At 41.2% G+C, this 22,317-nt stretch overlaps 1 protein-coding gene across 2 annotated transcripts in view; it reads right to left on the reverse strand.

Annotated features, from left to right (window-relative positions):
* LOC112252167 (ankyrin repeat domain-containing protein 13C) overlaps nucleotides 1–22,317 on the reverse strand; it is a 60,830-nt gene that overhangs the window by 33,980 nt on the left and 4,533 nt on the right. For both annotated transcript variants that reach the window (XM_024423168.2, XM_024423167.2), the window contains exon 3: nucleotides 5,035–5,139. In XM_024423168.2, coding sequence (XP_024278936.1) covers nucleotides 5,035–5,139 — 105 coding nt within the window. The remainder of the gene's footprint in view (nucleotides 1–5,034; nucleotides 5,140–22,317) is intronic.

The following is a 22,317-nucleotide window of genomic DNA, read 5'->3' on the forward strand; positions in this document are numbered from 1 at the left end:
CCAATCAGCCAATGACACTTTCTTTTTTGGGTTAGAATGTTTTTCCATTCCAGAAATCGTCGTGGTACTAAGATCCAGACTCATTGCGGAGGAGAAATTAACATATGTGGGAGTGGTGTAGCGTTTGCCGGGAGAAAGGAGTTTGGGTGGTCAGGCAATATACAGTAAGTCTACCATCTGGCTAAAAACAAAAAGATTCAGTACTGGTCTGGTCTTTTTATAAAGGTACTTTGAATATGGGATTTTAGAATCTCTAAAAAGACCAGATCACTACTTCCTGGAAAAGTGTGATATCAGCAACTTTCAGTGGCCTCATTCACTCAGATGTTTCCATCCTCACACAGACAGGTGCCACTTCCCTACCAGACCACGAGAAGTGCTGACCTGCTAATGTATCTAAAACACTGTGCATTGCATTGCTTTTCTAGGCTAGCCATGTTAGCTAGCTTTTACATGTTTATGACACTGAATATGGAAAACTGTTCAGTACTACTCTCTTGCCTTACTGACAGCCAGGTCATATGACAGGGCCAAGCCTATACACCTACTGTAGTCATTTACAAGATTTGCAGGAACTGAGTCAACAGCTAAGAATAAAAGTGATTCATTTAAGTGAGGGTGGCGTGGCAATGTGATAAGAGACCCATGATGCCTTGGAACTACACAGTTAGTGAGTCAGAAGGTAGGTGCGTGCATCAACCAACACAGGTCGAAGTGTAGCCGAACATCATATAATAAAAATAATAAAAAATCATTTGAAATAATGAGTGCCTCTCTCCTTTAAAACAGTTACCAAGTAACACAGACCAAATGGATGGTGGGTATCCATAGACCCTGGAGATCAAATTTAATTTGTCACATACAGTGCCTTGCAAAAGTATTCACCCCCCTTGCCGTTTTTCCTATTTTGTTGCATTACAACCTGTAATTTAAATGGATTTCATTTGGATGTCATGTAATGAACATACACAAAATAGTCCAAATTGGTAAAGTGAAATTTAAAAAATAACTTGTTTCAAAAAATTCAAAAAAATAAAAAACTGAAATGGTGCGTGCATATGTATTCACCCCTTTGCTATGAAGCCCCTAAATAAGATCTGGTGCAACCAATTACCTTCAGAAGTCACATAATTAATTAAATAAAGTCCACCTGTGTGCAATCTAAGTGTCACATGATCTCAGTATATATATATATATATATATATATATATACATACACACACACACCTGTTCTGAAAGGCCCCAGAGTCTGCAACACTAAGTGGCACCATGAAGACCAAGGGGCTCTCCAAACAGGTCAGGGACAAAGTTGTGGAGAAGTACAGATCAGGGTTGGGTTATAATTTTTTTTTAAATTAAAATACTTATTTTCCACCATAATTAGCAAATAAATTCATTAAAAATTCTACAATGTGATTTTCTGGATTTTTTTTCTCATTTTGTCTGTCATAGTTGAAGTGTACCTATGATGAAAATTACAGGCCTCTCATCTTTTTAAGTGGGAGAACTTGCACAATTGGTGACTGACTAAATACTTTTTTGCCCCACTGTATGCATCCCACTCAAGGTACAGTACATACCACAGGATTGCCTGTCCCCCTTTATAACTCAACCACAAACCCAAAGAAACCCATCAAAGCACACTCCCCCTCCCATAGATGTACTGTCAGGATCCATGGGAAGAAAGAGGGAGAATCATACAATACATCAGGCTTCTTACACACCCAAAATATATCAAAGCTGGCCATAGAGGGAGGAGGTTAGAGTTTTTATGATCTAAAATGCAGTGTGTTCTTGAAGAATGAGAAATGTCAGTCAGAGGAAATGTATGCTTCTCATGACTCGGCTAACATTACTCTGACCAGCAGAAGTTCACAAGTCTAGAGACAATGATGAACAGCCAAATGAAAGAGACAAGGAGAAGAACGGAAAACAGTTTATTTTTATCCTAGTCCCTTTTTAAGTGCAATGTTCTATTATGGCCTCGAACTCACTATAACAGTTCAAAAGCTCCCTTTGTGGCGAGTTAAGTCCAGAACAAACCTGTGGTTGGCCACGTTCAGAGTGACAGAATGCAGTCTCAGCCTGTCAAATGATCTTCTTTGTACTTTGATTCACAACCAAGAGTAGGGTGACAACATGGGCACTTTACTGCTTTACAACAGGACAGAGGTTAGAAATAAAAATACAAATATGGGGTCAAAATGATGTGACAGATATACAGTTGAAGTCAGAAGTTTACATACACCGTAGCCAAATACATTTAAACTCAGTTTTTCACAATTCCTGACATTTAATCCTAGTAAAAATTCCCTGTCTTAAGTCAGAAGTTTACATACACTCAATTAGTATTTGGTAGCATTGCCTTTAAATTGTTTAAATTGGGTCAAACGTTTCAGGTAGCCTTCCACAAGCTTCCCACAATAAGTTGGGTGAATTTTGGCCCATTCCTCCTGACAGAGCTGGTGTAACTGAGTCAGGTTTGTAGGCATCCTTGCTCGCATGCACTTTCAGTTCTGCCCACAAATTTTCTATAGGGTTGAGGTCAGGGCTTTGTGATGGCCACTCCAATACCTTGACTTTGTTCTCCTTAAATCATTTTGCCACAACTTTGGAAGTATGCTTGGGGTCATTGTCCATTTGGAAGACCCATTTTGCGACCAAGCTTTAACTTCCTGACTGATGTCTTGAGATATTGCGTCAATATATCCACATAATTTCCCCCCTCATGATACCATCTATTTTGTGAAGTGCACCAGTCCCTCCTGCAGCAAAGCACCACCACAACATAATGCTGCCACCCAAGTGCTTCACGGTTGGGATGGTGTTCTTCGGCTTGCAAGCCTCACCCTTTTTCCTCCAAACATAATGACGGTCATTATGGCCAAACAGTTCTATTTTTGTTTCATCAGACCAAAGGATATTTCTCCAAAAAGTACGATCTTTGTCCCCATGTGCAGTTGCAAACCGTAGTCAGCCTTATTTCTTCTTTTGATTTTCCCGTGATGTCAAGCAAAGAGGCACTGAGTTTGAAGGTAGGCCTTGAAATACATCCACAGGTACACCTCCAATTGACTTAAAATTATGTAAATTAGTCTATGACATAATTTTCGGGAATTTTCCAAGCTTTTTAAAAGGCATGGTCAATTTAGTGTATGTAAACTTCTGACCCACTGGAATTGTGATAGTGAAATAATCTGTCTGTAAACAATTGTTGGAAAAAATTCTTGTGTCATGCACAAAGTAGTTGTCCTAACTAGAGGTCGACCGATTATGATTTTCAATGCCGATACCGATTAATCGGCTGATTTTAATAATAATAAAAATTTAAAAAATGTATTTGTAATAATGACAATTACAATAATACTGAATGAACACTTATTTTAACTTAATATAATACATCAATAAAAATCTATTTAGCCTCAAATAAATAATGAAACATGTTCAATTTGGTTTAAATAATGCAATAACTAAGTGTTGGAGAAAAAAGTAAAAGTGTGCCATGAAAGCTAACGTTTAAGTTCCTTGCTCAGAAGATGAGAACATATGGAAGCTGGTGGTTCCTTTTAACATGAGTCTTCAATATTCCCAGTTAAGAAGTTTTAGGTTGTAGTTATTATAGGACTATTTCCCTCTATACCATTTGTATTTCATTAACCTTTGACTATTGGATGTTCTTATAGGCACTTTAGTATTGCCAGTGTAACAGTATAGCTTCCGTCCCTCTCCTCGCTACTACCTGGGCTCGAACCAGGAACACAACGACAACAACCACCCTCGAAGCATCGTTACCCATGCAGAGCAAGGGAAACAACCACAGGCTCAGAGCGAGTGACATTTGAAATGCTATTAGCGAGCGCTAACTAGCCAGCCATTTCACTTCGGTTACACCAGCCTCATCTCGGGAGTTGATAGGCTTGAAGTCATAAACAGCGCAATGCTTGACGCACAACGAAGAGCTGCTGGCAAAACGCACAAAAGTGCTGTTTGAATGAATGTTTACGCGCCTGCTTCTGCCTACCACAGCTCAGTCAGATACTTAGATACTTGTATGCTCAGTCAGATTATACGCAACGCAGGGCACGCTAGATAATATCTAGTAATATCATCAACCATGTGTAGTTAACTAGTGATTATGATTGATTGATTGTTTTTATAAGATAAGTTTAATGCTAGCTAGCAACTTACCTTGGCTTACTGCATTCGCGTAACAGGCAGTCTCCTTGTGGAGTGCAACGAGAGAGAGGCAGGTCGTTATTGCGTTGGACTAGTTAACTGTAAGGTTGCAAGATTGGATCTCCCGAGCTGACAAGGTGAAAATCTGTCGTTCTGCCCCGGTCGACCTCTAGTCCTAACCGACTTGCCAAACTATAGTTTGTTAACAAGAAATTTGTAGGGTGGTTGAAAAATTAGTTTTAATGACTCCAACATAAGTGAATGTAAACTTCCGACTTCAACTGTAGCTCTACAAGCTTAGGGGCTTGACATAACCTTACCAGGCCATGCTTGTGGGACAAACAGGGGAGATACAGAGGCGTGCCTATACCCAGCCTATGAGAGACGCATTTCCTAATGAATTATCTTTCATCTGAACACATAAGCCTGAGACCCTTGAGGAATTTCTCCCCTGATGGACAAAAGGGGCAGCTTGGTGCCAACTCTGAGAGCCATGTGGAGGAATGCACAGGATCATCTGCCAATTTCATAGCAAGTTTCCCCCCTAGTTGTTGTTCTCTCCCACGCAGGTGGGGCATTCAAGCAAACAAGCATGACTTTGACACCAAAATGCTTCACACTGGGGCACAACGGCAGGCAATGGCATCTAGGATTTGATACCAGCAACCCACCGGTTGCCAGCTCACTTCAACAGATTTTTCCCGTCAGAACCAGGGTTTGAACTGGCAACCCTTCGGTTGCTGGCTTGCCTCTCTAACTGCTAGGCTACCTGCCATCTATGATAGGGGGAACACTGGTCAGGATTTAGGGGCCACTGGGCACAGTAGAGCCAGTCTGAGTCAGGGCGCGGTTGCTTACTCATCTGTCGATCTCCGTAGCTGATAGCTTCTGCCAGGGGACTCCATCCCTGAGCGTTCTTCACCTTTACTGGTGCATTGTGGGCCAGCAGCAGATGGGCACACTCTGTGGGAAAAATAAACAAAAGGCAACAGTAATTGACTTACAGGTCATTACAGAGACAAGGCTAGTGGGAGAGAGCACTGCCATCTTAGTTCATTGACAATTTGATGATGGTTAATCTGATTTGCGCTGCTACATAGCCCAGTGTGGGCTGACTAGAGCAGTGTTTACTCAACTCAGGGTAAGCCATCATTGTAAAATAAGAATTTGTTCTTAACTGACTTGCCTAGTTAAATAAAAAAATAAAAAATGTAAGTACCCCCAACAGCACACACTTTTGTTTTAGCCCCAGACAAGCACACCTAATTCAACTTGTCAACTAATCGACAAGCCCTCAATGAGGTGAATCTTTTTTTTTGTATAGGGCCACAACAAAAATATGTACTGTTGTGGGTACTTGAGGACTGGATTTGGGAAACACTGTACTGGAGACATGGGTCAAGCATTGCAAAGAAACCAAATTAATAACCTCCAAAAACTTTAACAAGCGGGTTCTGTGTAAGCATTTCTTCATAGTCTAAAGTCAACAGTACACTATTTTTCCCACCAAACGCTTCCCATCAGCCCTTCGTTGTCATGACAGGTATTTCATTCAAACTCCACTGAGCTTCCCTATCAAAAAGACAAAAGAGGCACCGGAAGCTAATATTAATTCCAACCTGACACCATGCCCATTTCGGGAACAAGCTCTAAATTAGAATTTTAACTTCTCTTCTCCAGGGAACGGTTCCAAAAATGGAAGTCTGCAATAAATGAATTGACACGGTAGAATGGCTTCACTTCAAATATAATTCACTTCAAATAATTATTGAAAAAGATAACATTTTAGTCACATACACACCTTCGAAAAGGCCTCATAGGATTGTCTCTGAAATATTAGCCGTCCCAATCCAACTATTCCATTATGATTTTATAAAGGGTTTATTATACTCTCATACATTCCACTGTTAGGCTATCTATTTTCAGTGTAGCCTGCAAGTTATTTTGACTAATACAGGAGCCAAATGCTTTGTAGCTGTAGAGGACAATTCATGTTAAACTTGAACATAGATGTGAGTAAGAATGGGATGAAAATAACTGTGCTGTTAAACCACATGACCTCATGCATTCATATGGGCTTACAACTTTATTAGCTTATAGCTATAGGATCCCTTCTGATGAGCCACACACACACACATCTGGCTCTGCAATGCCAAACAACTATGAAAGCTGTAGGAAATTCAATTGTTTTTACCTCTGGCTTGACCACAACAAATCCTAAGCCAGGAAATAAACAGACATCAATTAATTTGTATTCTGATGGGACAATACAACAGCCCAAACACCCAGGTGTTGCCTATATGTCAACAACAAGCAGCACCGCAGTGAGTGAAATACAGAGATTCTGTACTTCCTGGGATGGGCACTTTGTCAGCAACAGAGCCAAAATGGAGCCTGCTGTTTCAACTGTTAATATAACAGTGACATCTCTTGAAATTGTGGCCTCCATGCAATTCTGTTTCAGCTTTGGCTAATGCCATTCATAAATTGTATTGATAGATAGAGATTCACATACAAAAGAATATTGGAATTTGTAAAAATTCCACTGAATGGAAAATATATAGGCCAGCCATTTCATGGGTAGGAACTGGGACTATCACTCCTTTTTGGCAACCTGTTACAATGGATGACTCTAAATCACTGAACAAAAGCCACATGGATGCTCTTCTGTGTAGAACAATAGTGTCTTTCTTTATCCCGGGAACATGGGTCTACCAGAACACCCTATTACCCAACTGAATGAACCTAAGTAGTATACTCTCTCATTCAAGTCCAAACTTGTTGTTCTGCCTTGTTACTCAGCCAAATGTCACAGTGAATGCACAAGACATACCTCCCTCAGTCATAGAGAATGGAAAGTTCTCCTCCTGATGCAAGGGCAGACTGGCCAACTGGCATTTCGGGCAAATGCTATAGTGATGACTCCTGAATGTAGTCTAGAAGAGGCCATCTTATTGCCTAAGGAAAATTGAAATGATACATTCAAAGTAGTTCCACAAATGGGAGGTATTAGGTACAGAGGATAGTTGGGAGCTCAGCTTCCATCCTCAGGGAGTTGAAAAGGTTTGGAATGGGCCCTCAAATCCTTAAGAAGTTCTACAGCTGCACCATTAAGAGCATCTTGACTGGCTGCATCACCGCTTGGTATGGCAACAGCACCATCCTGGATTGCATGGCGCTACAGAGGGTGGTGAGGACAGCCCAGTACATCACTGGAGCTGAGCTCCCTGCCATCCAGGACCTCTATATCAGGCGGTGTGAAAGGAAGGCCAGGAAAATCATTAAAGACAGCCACCGAAGCCATAGATTTTTCTCTGCTTCCGCATGGCTAGCGGTACCAGTCTATCAAGTCTGACACCATCAGGCTCCTGAACAGCTTCTATCCCCAAGCCATAAGCCATAACCATTAGCAAACAAAATATCTACACTGACTGAGTTGACCCAAGTATTTTATTTATTTTTTGCACTCTATGCACGCTCACAGGATTCTACACACATGCACTCCAACACACACACATAGCATGCTCACACATTTATACCGACTACACACACACACACACTATCACACTGCTGCAAATCTATTTATTACATATCCTGATACCTTTTTGCAAATGAATATTCCAAACAAAACGGAAATATTGACATAAGTATTCAGACCCTTTCCTCACGACTTTGTTGAAGCACCTTTGGCAGCGATTACAGCTTCAAGTCTTCTTGGGTGTGACCATACAAGCTTGGCACACCTGTATTTTGGGAGTCTCCCATTCTTCTCTGCAGATCCTCTCAAGCTCTGTCAGGTTGGATGGGGAGCATCGCTGCAACAGATTTTTTTCAGTCTCTCCAGAGATATTCGATCGGGTTCAATTCCGGGATCTGGCTGGGCCACTCAAGGACATTCAGAGACTTGTCCTGAGGCTACTCCTGCGTTGTGTTGGCTGTGTGCTTAGGGTTGTTGTCCTGTTGGAGAGTGAACCTTTGCCCCAGTCTAAGGGTCCTAATCACTCTGGAGCAGGTTTTCATCAAGGATCACTCTGTACTTTGCTCATTTCATCGTTCCCTTGATCCTGACGAGTCTCCAAGTCCCTACCGCTGAAAAACATCCTCACAGCACGACGCTGCCACCATCATGCTTCACTGTAGAGATGGTGCTTGGTTTCCTCCAGAACTGTCACAAGGCATACAGGCCAAAGACTTCAATCTTGGTTTCATCAGAACAGATCATCTTATTATTCATGGTCTGAGAGTCCTTTAGGTACATTTTACTGAGGAGTGGCTTCTGTCTGGTCACTTTACCATAAAGACCTGATTGGTGGAGTGCTGCAGATATGGTTGTCCTTCTGGAAGGTTCTCCCATCTCCACAAAGGAACTCCGGAGCTCTGTCAGAGTGGCCATCAGGTTCTTGGTCACCTCCCTGACCAAGGCCCTTCTTCCCCGATTGCTCAGTTTGGCCAGGTGGCCAGCTCTAGGAAGAGTCTTGGTGGTTCCAAATGTCTTCCATTTAAGAATGGAGGCCACCGTGTTCTTGGGGATCTTCAATGCTGCAGACATTTTCTTTTTGGTACACTTCCCCAGATTTGTGCCTCGACACAATCCTGTATCGGAACTCTACGGACAAATCCTTCTACCTCATGGCTTGGTTTTTACTCTGACAAGCACTGTCAACTGTGGGACCTAATATAGACAGGAGTGTGCTTTCCAAATCATGGTCCAATCGATTGAATTTACCACCGGTGGACTCCAATCAAGTTGTAGAAACATCAAGGATGATCAATGGATACAGGATGCAACTGAGCTTAATTTTGAGTCAAATAGCAAAGGGTCAATACTTACAGTACCAGTCAAAAGTTTGGACACACCTACAAATGACAGGGTTTTAATTCATTTTTACTATTTTCTACATTGTAGAAAAATACTGAAGACATCAACACTATGAAATAACACATATGGAATCATGTAGTAACCAAAAACAGTGTTAAACAAGTAAAAATATATTTTATATTTGTGAATCTTCAAAGTAGCCACCCTTTGCCTTGATGACAGCTTTATTTAATCCATTTTAAAATGGGCTCCTGAGTGGCGCCGTGGGAATCTCAGTGCTTTAAGCGTCACTATAGACACACTGGTTCGAATCCAGGCTATATCACAACCAGCAGTGTTGGGAGCCCAATAGGGCGGCACACATTTGGTCCAGCGTCGTCATGGTTTGGCCGGTGTAGGCCATCAATTGTAAATAAGAATTTGTTCTTGACTGACTTGCTTAGTTAAATAAAGGTTAAATAAAAATTCACGTTTAAAAATAAGGCTGTAACGTAACAAAATGTGGAAAAGGTGAAGGGGTCTGAATACACTGTGAATATAAACTCGGCAAAAAAAGAAACGCCCTCTCACTGTCAACTGCATTTATTTTCAGAAAACTTAACATGTGTAAATATTTGTATGAACATAACAAGATTCAACAACTGAGACAAACTGAACAAGTTCCACAGACATGTGACAAACAGAAACAGAATAATGTGTCCCTGAACAGGGGGTCAAAATCAAAAGTCAGTATCTGGTGTGGCCACCAGCTGCATTAAGTACTGCAGTGCATCTCCACCTCATGGACTGCACCAGATTTGCCAGTTCTTGCTGTGAGATGTAACCCCACTCTTCCACCAAGGCACCTGCAAGTTCCCAGACATTTCTGGGGGGAATGGCCCTAGCCCTCACCCGCCGATCCAACAGCTCCCAGACGTTCTCAATTGGATTGAGATCCAGGCTCTTCGCTGGCCATGGCAGAACACTGACATTCCTGTCTTGCAGGAAATCAGCCATACTGCCCGTTCTGTGAGTGGTAGCATTGTCATGCTGGAGGGTCATGTCAGGATGAGCCTGCAGGAAGGGTACCACATGAGGGAGGAGGATGTCTTCCCTGTAACACACAGTGTTGAGATTGCCTGCAATGACAACAGGCTCAGTTCGATGATGCCGTGACACACCGCCCCAGACCATGACCCTCCACCTCAAAAATCGATCCCGCTCCAGAATACAGGCCTCGATGTAACGTTCATTCCTTCGATGATAAACGTGAATCCCTGGTGAGACTAAAGTGTGACTCATCAGTACTTTTTGCCAGTCCTGTCTGGTCCAGTGACGGTGGGTTTGTGCCCAAAGGCGACATTGTTGCAGGTGATGGCTGGTGAGGACCTACCATACAACAGGCCCTCAGTCCAGCCTCTCTCAGCCTATTGCGGACAGTCTGACCACTGATGGAGGGATTGTGCGTTCCTGGTGTAACTCGGGCAGTTGTTGCCATCCTGTACCTGTCCCGCAGGTGTGATGTTCGGATGTACCGATCCTGTGCAGGTGTTGTTACATGTGGTCTGCCACTGCGAGGACGATCAGTTGTCCGTCCCGTCTCCCTGTAGAGCTGTCTTATGCGACTCACAGTACGGACATTGCAATTTATTGCCGTGGCCACATCGCAACATGCCTAAGGCATGTTCACGCAGATGAGCAGGGACCCTGAGCATTTTTCTTTTGGTGTTTTTCAGTCTCAGTAGAAAGGCCTATTTAGTGTCCTAAGTTTTCATAACTGTGACCTAAATTGCCTACCGTCTGTAAGCTGTTAGTGTCTTAACGACCGTTCCACAGGTACATGTTCATTAATTGTTTATGGTTCATTGAACAAGCATGGGAAACAGTGTTAAAACCCTTTACAATGAAGATCTGTGATGTCATTTGGATTTTTACGAATTATCTATGAAAGACAGGGTCCTGAAAAAGGGTTGTTTATTTTTTTGCTGAGATAGAGAGATATATATATATATATATCTCTAAGACACACACCTCTATCACTCCAGAATCCCTGCACATTGTAAATATGGAGTGGAACTGATCCTGTATATAGCTTCTTATTTTCTTGTGTTCTTATTTCTATTTCTCGTTTGTTTTTGTTCTACCATATCATTTTTTGTGCAACATTGATATTGATTACTGGATTGTTGTGTTTGGAGCTTGTAAGAAAGGCATTTCACTGTACTTGTGCACATGACATTAACTTTGCTTGAAAACATACTTAGAGAATACGAGTAGAAGTTTGAGGTAGAAATAGAGAACAAGTGAAAAAAGAGAAGTAAAACATGTTTTAACGAGGGGAACAGTTTTTTCCCCACAATGTTTAACCTAACTAAGGCAAGACAGTTCAGAACAAATACTTATTTTACAATTTTAGATCTAATGAAGAATAATAAAGTTTCCTATTTTATAAAATATAAAGTAAAATATAAAGTAAAATATAAAGTTGTGCTCCGATGATGGGGTGATGTTGAGTCAAAAAGTCTTGCGTCCATCTCCAAACTGAAAAGCAAATAGCTAACACGTGTCAGTGAGTGTTGCATCAGCATGATCCATGCTTATCCTCTTTGTCCAGGGCCAAGCCACCTGATGATGGAGTTTAATGTGTAGAGGAAACTGAATTTGCCTGCCCGGCCGCTGTGGTCTTGGCAGCTAAGTGCATGACTAGCATCCTACTGGATGACGTAAGACAGACAGCCTTATTCCCTGACTGTGTAGTGAAAATTCTTTACATAAGCCTGAGCAAGCAAGCAGACAGGCTAGATTAGGCAGAGAACTGCAGGGAATGTCTGTCAGGCAAGGCCCTAGGAGCAAGGTTTGGCAATTCAGGGAAGAGTTCTATACTAGGGTAGGCTAATCCTACACTCTTAGAAAAAAAAAGTGCAATCTAGAACCCAAAATGGTTCTTTGGCTGTCTCTAAAGAAGAACCCTTTGAATAACTTTTTTGGTGGTTCCAGGTAGAATCCTTTTGGGTTCTCTGAAGAACCCTTTCCACAGACAGTTCTATGTTGTACTGAAAAGGGGTTCTACCTGGAACCAAAAAGGGTTCTCCTATGGGAACAGCTGAAGAACTGTTTTGGAACACTTTTTTTTCTAAGTGTACTGACTGGACCACGGCTGTACAACCTCATCGGTAAGACCAGATGGTATCTGCAGATAAGTTCTCTTATCGCGACCTCTACACTATTCAATCGTGAAAATAATTTGGTTTGACATGAATCTACTCAACAGATATTTGGGGTATGAGAATATAGGGTTTTGCTCAGCCTGAAGAAATGAGACAACTGCTAAACAAAAACAGGCCGAAGGCAGAAATGTTAGCACAAACTACAGTGCAGCGTGAGCTTCTTTGCAAGCGTAGTGAGTAGGGTTGCACATTTTGAGAATAATCAGAGGTGGAAACTTTCCGTGGGAATATGGGAATTAATGGAAATGTGAAAAATATGAATTTTAAATATTAATACCATTTAAATGCTTGTTTTTTGCATTGTATATATTTGAAGGAAAAATTAAACCGCACACTGCTCTTGATAGCTTATTAAAGATCAGTGATACGATCTTTAATAAGCTTACGTATCGGCCTCACGGCCTTCGTCAGAGCTTTTGTTCCACGCATCGAAAAGGGGTTGGAGGCGAAGGAAAAACAAATAAGTGCTACCAAATATAACAATATGCATTTCATAAATATTCTAATAAAGTGTGTAAATAAGACGTATTAAACACGTCTGTAAAACCACAATGAGGACATAGCAAGTTTTCATTCATTATTGGGTACATCGTACGAAAAACAGAATAATCTTAAATAGGGACATAATTCATGTTCAAATTCATAACATAACATACATAGGCATTTCATCATTAAGTCTTTTAGGAAATAATGTCTGGAGGGTGAAAATCCAAAAACATTATATTTTACTCAGTGTTATTAATATCACCTCCCCTGTCTGATATCTTAACTTTCTCTATGCCACAAAATCTAAAAGGTAGAAATGTCCTGCTTTAGGTCATTAAAATGTACTGCGACTGGATAATCCCTGTCGTTTCTCCTGATTGAACTTTTATGTTCACTAATTCTCTGTTTGAGAGGATGATAGCACAGCCCACATGGACATTTAATAATGTAAATAACATGGTGGAACACGTAATAATGTAATTTATTTGTAACCATTTTCTTTTATGTGGGTGGCAGAAATATTCCCACTTCATCATATTGTTGCACTGTGCGCATCCTCTGCATGTATAACTACCATTTGGAAGAGGGCGTAAAAGAGCCTGGCTGATTGTCTTTTGTGGCTGGCAGTTGGCATGAACCAATTTATCGCGTAAATTGCGACCTCTCCTATACACAAATAAGTGGTGGATTTTTAAATTCAGCCGGCAAAACTGGGTCCGATGGTCAAATATGCCAGTGTTCCTTGACCGCATCTCCCACTTTTTGCAAGTTCAAAGTATATGTGGTTGTGAACATTACGGATTGTTCTTTTGCAGGTCTTTTTGTAGCAGTTCCTCTTGTGTTTTTCCCCAATGCCAAATTAAGAGCTTCATCCACACATTGTGGCGAATAGCCTCTTCTTAGAAACCTAATACGCATCTCCGCTGCTTTTTCTAGGTAATCTTCTGTAATCGCCATACACAGCGCAGTCTGAAAAACTGGCATCTTGGATGTCCTCTTTTTAATGTCTCAGGAAGGAAGCTGTCTCCCTGTAATAGAGTATTTCTGTCCGTTTAATTTCTCAATCCACATATAGGTAATGAACACGTTGAGTGTCACATTCAATAGTGAATTTGAGATTAGGGACAATGTCATTAAGTAGTGCCATAAAATCTGACAGCTCTTTTTCCGGTCCTTCCCATATGCAATTTTTTTTGTCAATATATCGATACCACTTCATGACTATTCAAAAATGGATTTTCGTTTTCATTATTAACAAAACGTTCTTCAAAAAGACCCACATAAAGGTTAGTATAACTCGGAGCGAATGTGAAGCCCATCAATGTTCCATTCGTTTGTAGGTAGTATTCATCATCAAACCTAAAATAGTTAAGTCAAATCAAAGTCAGCAATCATTAGAATAAAGGTTGTTGGTGGATATTCATTAGTACCTCAGTCTCCCAAATAGTGAGCTAGGGCTGCCTCCCACATGGGGAATGCTGGTATATAGATTCTCAATATCTAATGTGACCAAAATACAGTCTTCTGTTAAACCCGTTATTGGTGAAATCTTGTTTATGAAGTCTATAGTCTTTTTACATATGATGGCAATGCTTGCACATTAGTTTTAATAAAATAGTCTACAAAGTTTGACAAGGGCTCTAGCATTGAGCCTATTCCTGCAACCACTTGGCTGCCTGGATAATTGCCTTGTGTTTTAGGTTTGTGTAATTTCGGTAAAATGTACAGGCATGGACGTATGGCACATTTGCAGCAAAGATATTTCTATTCAGGTTTTGTGATAAGGAGCTGGATGTCGACACTTAATTGTGACTAGGGGGCAGTATTTTCATTTTTGGGAGAAAAAAAAGTTCCCGTAGTAAACGGGATATTTTGTCAGGACAAGATGCTAGAATATGCATATAATTGACAGCTTAGGATAGAAAACACTAAAGTTTCCAAAACTGTAAAAATATTGTCTGAGTATAACAGAACTGATGTTGCAAGAGAAAGCCTGAGAAAAATCCAAACAGGAAGGGACTCTTATTTAGAAGGCTCTGCGTTCCTATGCGTCCCTATTGAGCAGTGAATGGGCTATCAACCAGATTACTTTTTATGGCTTCCCTAATGTGTCTAGTGTCACAATACATAGTTTCAGGCTTTTATTTTGAAAAATGAGCCTGAACGTCAACATTGCGTCAGTGGTCAGCTGAAGTCTCTCATAGTGTTTTGTGCGTAAAGGACAACGTTTGCCATGTTTCTGTCGATATTATGGAGCTAATTTGAAATATTTTTAGCCGTTTTCGTGACTGCAATTTCCGGGCGATTTCTTAGCCAAACGTGAAGAACAAACGGAGCTATTTCGCCTACAAAAATAATATTTTGGGAAAAAAAGCAACATTTGCTATCTAACTGGGAGTCTCGTGAGTGAAAACATCCGAAGCTCATCAAAGGTAAACAATTTAATTTGATTGCTTTTCTGATTTCCGTGACCAAGTTACCTGCTGCTAGCTGGACAAAATGCTATGCTAGGCTATCGATAAACTTACACAAATGCTTGTCTAGCTTTGGCTGTAAAGCATATTTTGAAAATCTGAGATGACAGGGTGAATAACAAAAGGCTAAGCTGTGTCTCAATATATTTCATTTGTGATTTTCATGAATAGGAATATTTTCTAGGAATATTTATGTCCGTTGCGTTATGCTAATTAGTGTCAGATGATGACAACGGTCCCGTTCACGGGATGGGGTGTCACTAGAGGTTAATACATGGAGTGTAACCTCTCTTCTTCCTGCACTGTAGAATCATGATGAATACTAGTGAGAGTCAGTGGGAAGGACTTTAGGATACATGTTTGATACTGAAGATTGTGTAGTATGTCTGAAGAGTCAGATCTGTCATACAAGCCCATGTCTGTACAGTTGCAGATCTGTTGCAGATATTTGTTTAGATATCAGTATCTACAGTTCCTTTTTCTCCCCTCTCTACACCTCATAAAGCTATGGGCTGAATCCTGAATGCGGCATAATACTGGATGGGTTTGAGGATTCCCCTATTTGGCATACAGCAACAGAACATCACTGAGCTGCGTATATATCTGTCAGTTGTTAGGGGTGGTGTCTGTTTGGCACCCTGTCCTTTTGTGTCTCCTGTCCAGTTGAGCTTTGCTTGCCCAGAGAGACACAATGACAGGCCACCTGGCCATGTTCTGTTATAATCTCCACCCGGCACAGCCAGAAGAGGACTGGCCACCCCACATAGCCTGGTTCCTCTCTAGGTTTCTTCCTAGGTTTTGGCCTTTCTAGGGAGTTTTTCCTAGCCACCGTGCTTCTACACTTGTATTGCTTGCTGTTTGGGGTTTTAGGCTGGGTTTCTATACAGCACTTTGAGATATCAGCTGATGTACGAAGGGCTATATAAATAAATTAGAGATTTGACCTCAAAAGGATTTGTGACATCCAGGATAAGGAGTTGCGTGTTTGGTACCAAGGTACCAGGTTGAGCCTGTCCATACATAGCCAGTGAAATCTGACACGCAAGTGCATCATATCATAAACACACTAAAAAGGAACGTTTTCACAAAACAGAGAAAGGCCCTCGGTATCAGGAAGCAGTAAAGCTCAGTCTGTATTTAGAAGACTGATGAGAAAGCCCAAATATTAGTTAGGCTAATTTATTAAGAAGTGCAACCAATAAATGGTGCAACCTCACTCCTGTAAGAGATGGAGAGAAAGAAAGAAAGACATAGGGGAGTGAATGAGCAAGCCATTTGGGGATGTGCCTGGCTCTAGTCTGAAATGTGCTGACATTTACAGCCCTGGGTGGTTCTGACAAGTGCCCCATCTGCAGCCAACGCACGTACTGAAGCGTGCGGCAATCAGATTAGTACAACTCTTCCGCCCCGTCCTCCTGTCACTGGTGTGTTTTGGGCAGAGCCCCACTGCCTCTGTACGCACGCACTCTGCTGAGCTGACCAGATTGTTGATGGAGACTTTCTTTTATCAATAGTTTCACAGCTGCTGTCTGTATATTTGATGGATTCGGACTGTAGAGGCAATCTGTTGCTAATTGGCTATCAATTATGTTTCGAGGCAGTATTTTGGTTTGATATGTATTAGAAGTGAAATGTTCATGTTCAATGGACAGATAATGGACAGAAACACCCTCACACTGCGCTTGGAAAGAAACTCCCTCACGCTGCGCTTGGAAAGAAACTCCCTCACGCTGCGCTTGGAAAGAAAATCCCTCACGCTGCGCTTGGAAAGAAACAAACTCCATCACTACTGGGGTTGCAAAGGGTCGGAAACTTTCCGGTAAATCCATGGGAAGTTAAACTCCGGAATTTGGGGAATTTTGCTTAAATTCATCAAAGAAGTTAGCTTATAGCAGTGAACCTTTTTTCATGGGATTACACAGGGCAGTTCTAAGTCATGTGGCATATTTTGATTAAACTGTCCCCAATTCAATGGAATTGCAACCCTCTGCATGCACAGTGCACTCTTTCATCACATGTACAGCTGATTCTCAAGATCTTGCACACTAATGGGATGCTATTGAGCCCACACATATTTTTACGTCATACATGCTTTTTTGTTCACTAGTAAATAGTAGCCTACAGCAAAGTGTTTAAATCATTTCTAACTTGTTAACAATTTCTGCTAGTTAGTTTTTGCTACCATGTGGGTTTTAGATTGTTTGAGCCTGCTAACTGAGTGTTAATTCACCATTTTAAAACATGTATCTTACAAAGGAGTTGTTTAATCTAACTGCTTAACTATTTATCTGTACATGGAGTTGTATTTGTTTTTTTTACTCATTTTTTTCCTAATCTTTAAAGGAAAATGCCACAGGCACTATCTGATGTGTGGTGACATTTCACTGCAGCTAATGTGGATGGAAAAGCTGTGTACATTTGCAAATACTGTGCCAAATCATATGTGAAGAATGCAACAAAGATGCACAATCATCTGGTCAAGTGCATAAAGTTCCCTCAGCGTTCACAACAAGCAACCTCTGACAAAAGTCCCTCAACTTCTATTCGAGGTGAAAATGATGAAACGGACATCTTATCGATAACAACAGCTCATGGTCCTCCTGGAATCAATGTTTTTTTGACACAATGGAGGAACATAGTCAGAGAATTGCTGATGAATGTCTTTCCTGATCTGTGTATGCAACTGGTTCACCTCTGATGCTCACAGGCAATGTGTATTGGAAGAGATTTCTGAATGTTCTTCGCCCAGCATACACCCCTCCAATCAGACATGCTTTATCTACTAATTTGCTAGATGCAGAGTTCAAGTGAAGGTCAAGCAAATCATAGAGAAAGCAGACTGTATTGCTATCATCTCTGATGGGTGGTTGAATGTTCATGGGCAAGGAATAATTAACTACATCTCCACCCCTCAACCAGTATTCTACAATAGCACAGACACAAGGGACAACAGACACACCGGTCTCTACATTGCAGATGAGCTGAAGGCAGTCATCAATGACCTTGGACCACAGAAGGTACTTGCACTGGTGACAGACAATGCTGCAAACATGAAGGCTGCTTGGTCTAAAGTGGAGGAGTCCTACCCTCACACCCATTGGCTGTGATGCTCATGCATTGAATCTGCTCCTCGAGGACATCATGGCACTGAAAACAATGGATACACTCTACAAGAGAGCCAAGAAAATGGTTTGGTATGTGAAGCTTCATCAAGTTATAGCAGCAATCTACCTCACCAAGCAAAGTGAGAAGAATAAGAGCACCACATTGAAGCTGCCCAGCAACACCCGTTGGGGTGGTATTGTCATAGTGTTTGACAGTCTCCTGGAGGGGAAGGAGTCTCTCCAAGAAATGGCCATATCACAGTCTGCCGACATGGACAGCCCCATCAGTTTCAGCCTGAAACTCCTGAAACCTATAGCAGTAGCCATTGCACGTATTAAGGGAGACCATGCCATCCGGTCTGATGTGCAGACTGTGCTTGCATATGTAAGAGAATAAATCCATACTGCCCTGCCCACTTCACTGTTGCTCCAAGCAGAGGAAACTGCAGTTCTGAAATACATCAAAAAGCATGAAGACTTCTGCCTGAAGCTCATATACGTTGTAGCGTACATGTTGGACCTCCCTATCCTGTCTGGTGCAGAGCTCAACAAGGCCTATGGTGTCATCACTACCGTGTCTCGCCACCTTGGCCTGGATGAGGATAAGGTTCTTGGCAGTCTGGTGAAGTACACTTCCAAGCAAAGGCTTTGGAATGGAGATGCAATATGGCAGTTGTGCCAACATATCTCATCAGCCACTTGCTGGAGGGGACTTTGTGGATCTGAAGATCTTTCCCTGTTGCCTCCATCATCCTCCAAATCCCACCATCATCAGTCGCCTCAGGGCGCAACTGGTCCATGTTTGGGAACACACACACCAAAGCACGCAACAGGCTGACCAATAAAAGAGATGAAAAATTCGTGGCCATCCAGGCAAATTTGAGGCTTTTTGAGCCTGATAACAAGCCATCCTCAACCAGGTTGGAAAGTGACAGTGAAGATGAGGCGTCAGAGTCTGATGTTCAAGAGGTGGACATTAGAGGTCGACCGATTTATGATTTTTCAACGCCGATACCGATTATTGGAGGACCCAAAAAAGCCGGTACCGATTAATTGGCCGATTTCTTTTATTTTTTGTAAATGACAATTACAACAATACGGAATAAACACTTATTTGAACTTAATATAATACATCAATAAAAAATCAATTTAGCCTCAAATAAATAATGAAACATGTTCAATTTGGTTTAAATAATGCAAAAACTAGGTGTTGGAGAAGTTGAAGTGCAATATGTGCCATGTAAATAAGCTCATGTTTGAGTTCCTTGCTCAGAACATGAGAACATATGAAAGTTGGTGGTTCCTTTTAACATGATACTTCAATATTCCAAGGTAAGAGGTTTTAGGTTGTAGTTAATATAGTATTTATAGGACTATTTCTCTCTATACCATTTGTATTTCATATACCTTTTGACTATTGGATGTTCATATAGGCACTATAGTATTGCCAGAGTATACCTGCCGTCCCTCTCCGAGCCCCGACCTGGGCTCGAACCAGGAACACATCGACAGCAGCCACACCCGAATCAGCGTTACCCATCTCTCCACAAAAGCCGCAGCCCTTTCAGAGCAAGAGGAACAACCACTCCAAGTCTCAGAGCGAGTGACGTTTGAAACGCTATTAGCGTGCACCCCGCTAACTAGCTAGCCATTTCTCATCGGTTAGACCAGCCATTAGGCTGATAGGCTTGAAGTCATAAACAGCGCTGTGCTTGCGAAGAGCTGCTGGCAAAACGCACTAAAGTGCTGTTTGAATGAATGCTTACGAGCCTGCTGCTGCCTACCACCTCTCAGTCAGACTGCTCTATCAAATCATAGACTTAATTATAACATAACACACAGAAATACGAGCCTTTGGTCATTAATATGGTCGAATCCGGAAACGATCATTTTGAAAACAAAACGTTTGTTATTTCAGTGAAATACGGAACCATTCGGTATTTTATCTAACGGGTGGCATCCCTAAGTCTAAATATTCCTGTTACATTGCACAACCTTCAATGTCATAATTATGTAAAATTCTGGCAAATTAGTTCGCAATGAGCCAGGCTGCCCAAACTATTGCATATACCCTGAGAAGTGACACAATTTCACCTGGTTACTATTGCCTGCTAACCTGGATTTCTTTTAGCTAAATATGCATGTTTAAAAATATATACTTCTGTGTATTGATTTTAAGAAAGGCATTGGTGTTTATGGTTAGGTACAGTCATCCAACGATTGTGCTTTTTTCGCTAACTAGTAATATCATCAACCATGTGTAGTTATAACTAGTAATTATGATTGATTGATTTGTTTTTTTATAAGATAAGTTTAATGCTAGCTAGCAACTTACCTTGGCTTCTACTGCATTAATGTAATCAGGTGGTTAGAGCGTTGGACTAGTTAACTGTAACGTTGCAAGATTGGATCCCCCGAGCTGACAAGATGAAAATCTGTCGTTCTGCCCCTGAACAAGGCAGTTAACCCACCATTCTTAGGCCATCATTGAAAATAAGAATGTGTTCTTAACTGACTTGCCTAGTTAAATAAAGGTATATAAAAATTTTAAAAAAACGTGCCCAAAAATACAGATTTCTGATTGTTATGAAAACTTGATGTCGGCCCTAAATAATCGGCCATTCCGATTAGTCGGTCGACCTCTAGTGGACATTGAGGAGGTCCGGGGAGAAGACATGGAAGCCTGAGAGGAAGACAACCAAAGCTTTAGTCTAGAAACTATCATTTTACAGATGTATGTTGAAAACGTCTTTGGAAGATGTGATGGATCATTGGGGATCATTCAATATTTCCTTTTGTTGTTCAGTGAAATCATCCCATGTGAAGAGTCAACTCATTTAATTAAAGTTCAATTCGTAATTACATTTTTATGATTTTCTTTTCTATTGGAAAGATTTAATCATTTGCAATTATGTTTACGTATGATAAGGTAAACGGTGTGTTTGTCTCCATATGATATGGTAAATATATACAATGAAATATTCATCCTTGGTTATTAAACCTGCAGATAAGGGGGGTGCTGTGGTTGTTTTAGACTATGAAAAATATAAAGAAGAAATTCAGAGAGAACATGTCTATAGAAAACTGAGTGTTGATCCCACACAGTGTTCCAAAGGTAAATATGCTCTAATCTGGAGCCCTATTAAACCACCTTATATCAAACAGGCCATCCTTTACTGCAGTGATTCCCAACCAGGGGTACAAGGATCCCTAGGGGCCTATCCACAGGGGATACTTGAGAAGACTCATGAGACCATAGGCTTACTCGTAAAATGCACATGAGGGGGTACTACAGGCGTACTCCAGGCAGAGCAAAGGTTGGGAACCACTGCTTTACTGTATGTTATAGAGACTAGCACACACACAAAGCAGTACAGTGTCTCCTTCCAAACAGAAATCCCAATAGGGAGGACTACACCCACAATATGAGCTCATGTTGCTGCTATCGCCTGTCTAGCCAATACATCTCTAGAGGATAGGGCGGGGTCATAAGCTAGGGATAGGCTAACGCATTACTACAATCAATTCAACCACTACACTCTCAGTTGGGTAGCAAGCAAAATAGTGATAAACGGTACCTATATGTAGTGGAAATTAGATTTCCATGTAGTTTCAATTCAGTTGTGTTTACATCTGACAAACAAGCAGTGAACGGCACACAAGGAACATACGCCTGGATAGTTCACTGAAAGCCCCCTAAAACAATGCATAAATCTTTTAATAGCATGTACTGTAGTCTCCCAGTGAAATGAAATGTAGGCATCTAGTCACAAAAGGGGCATTGCATGAATATTTTACGCAGAAGCATGTTTCTAGTAAAGCCAATACAACTTAACACAGCACAAAAAGACCAATGTACTGAAGTGTTCTACAAAACCTTAATAGCAGTCTTGATAGCTCTACTTTGTCCTCAAACTACCCACACAGGCTATACATTATCCCACTGTGAAAATACATAAACAAAACTATGTAAATTCAGTAATATGCAACAACCAAAAACTGATGAGCTAGGATATGGTCTCTGCCTGGATAATTCTGGGATGAGATTAGCT

This window comes from Oncorhynchus tshawytscha, linkage group LG06 (genome assembly GCF_018296145.1).
Source record: "Oncorhynchus tshawytscha isolate Ot180627B linkage group LG06, Otsh_v2.0, whole genome shotgun sequence".
Lineage (NCBI taxonomy): Eukaryota > Metazoa > Chordata > Actinopteri > Salmoniformes > Salmonidae > Oncorhynchus > Oncorhynchus tshawytscha.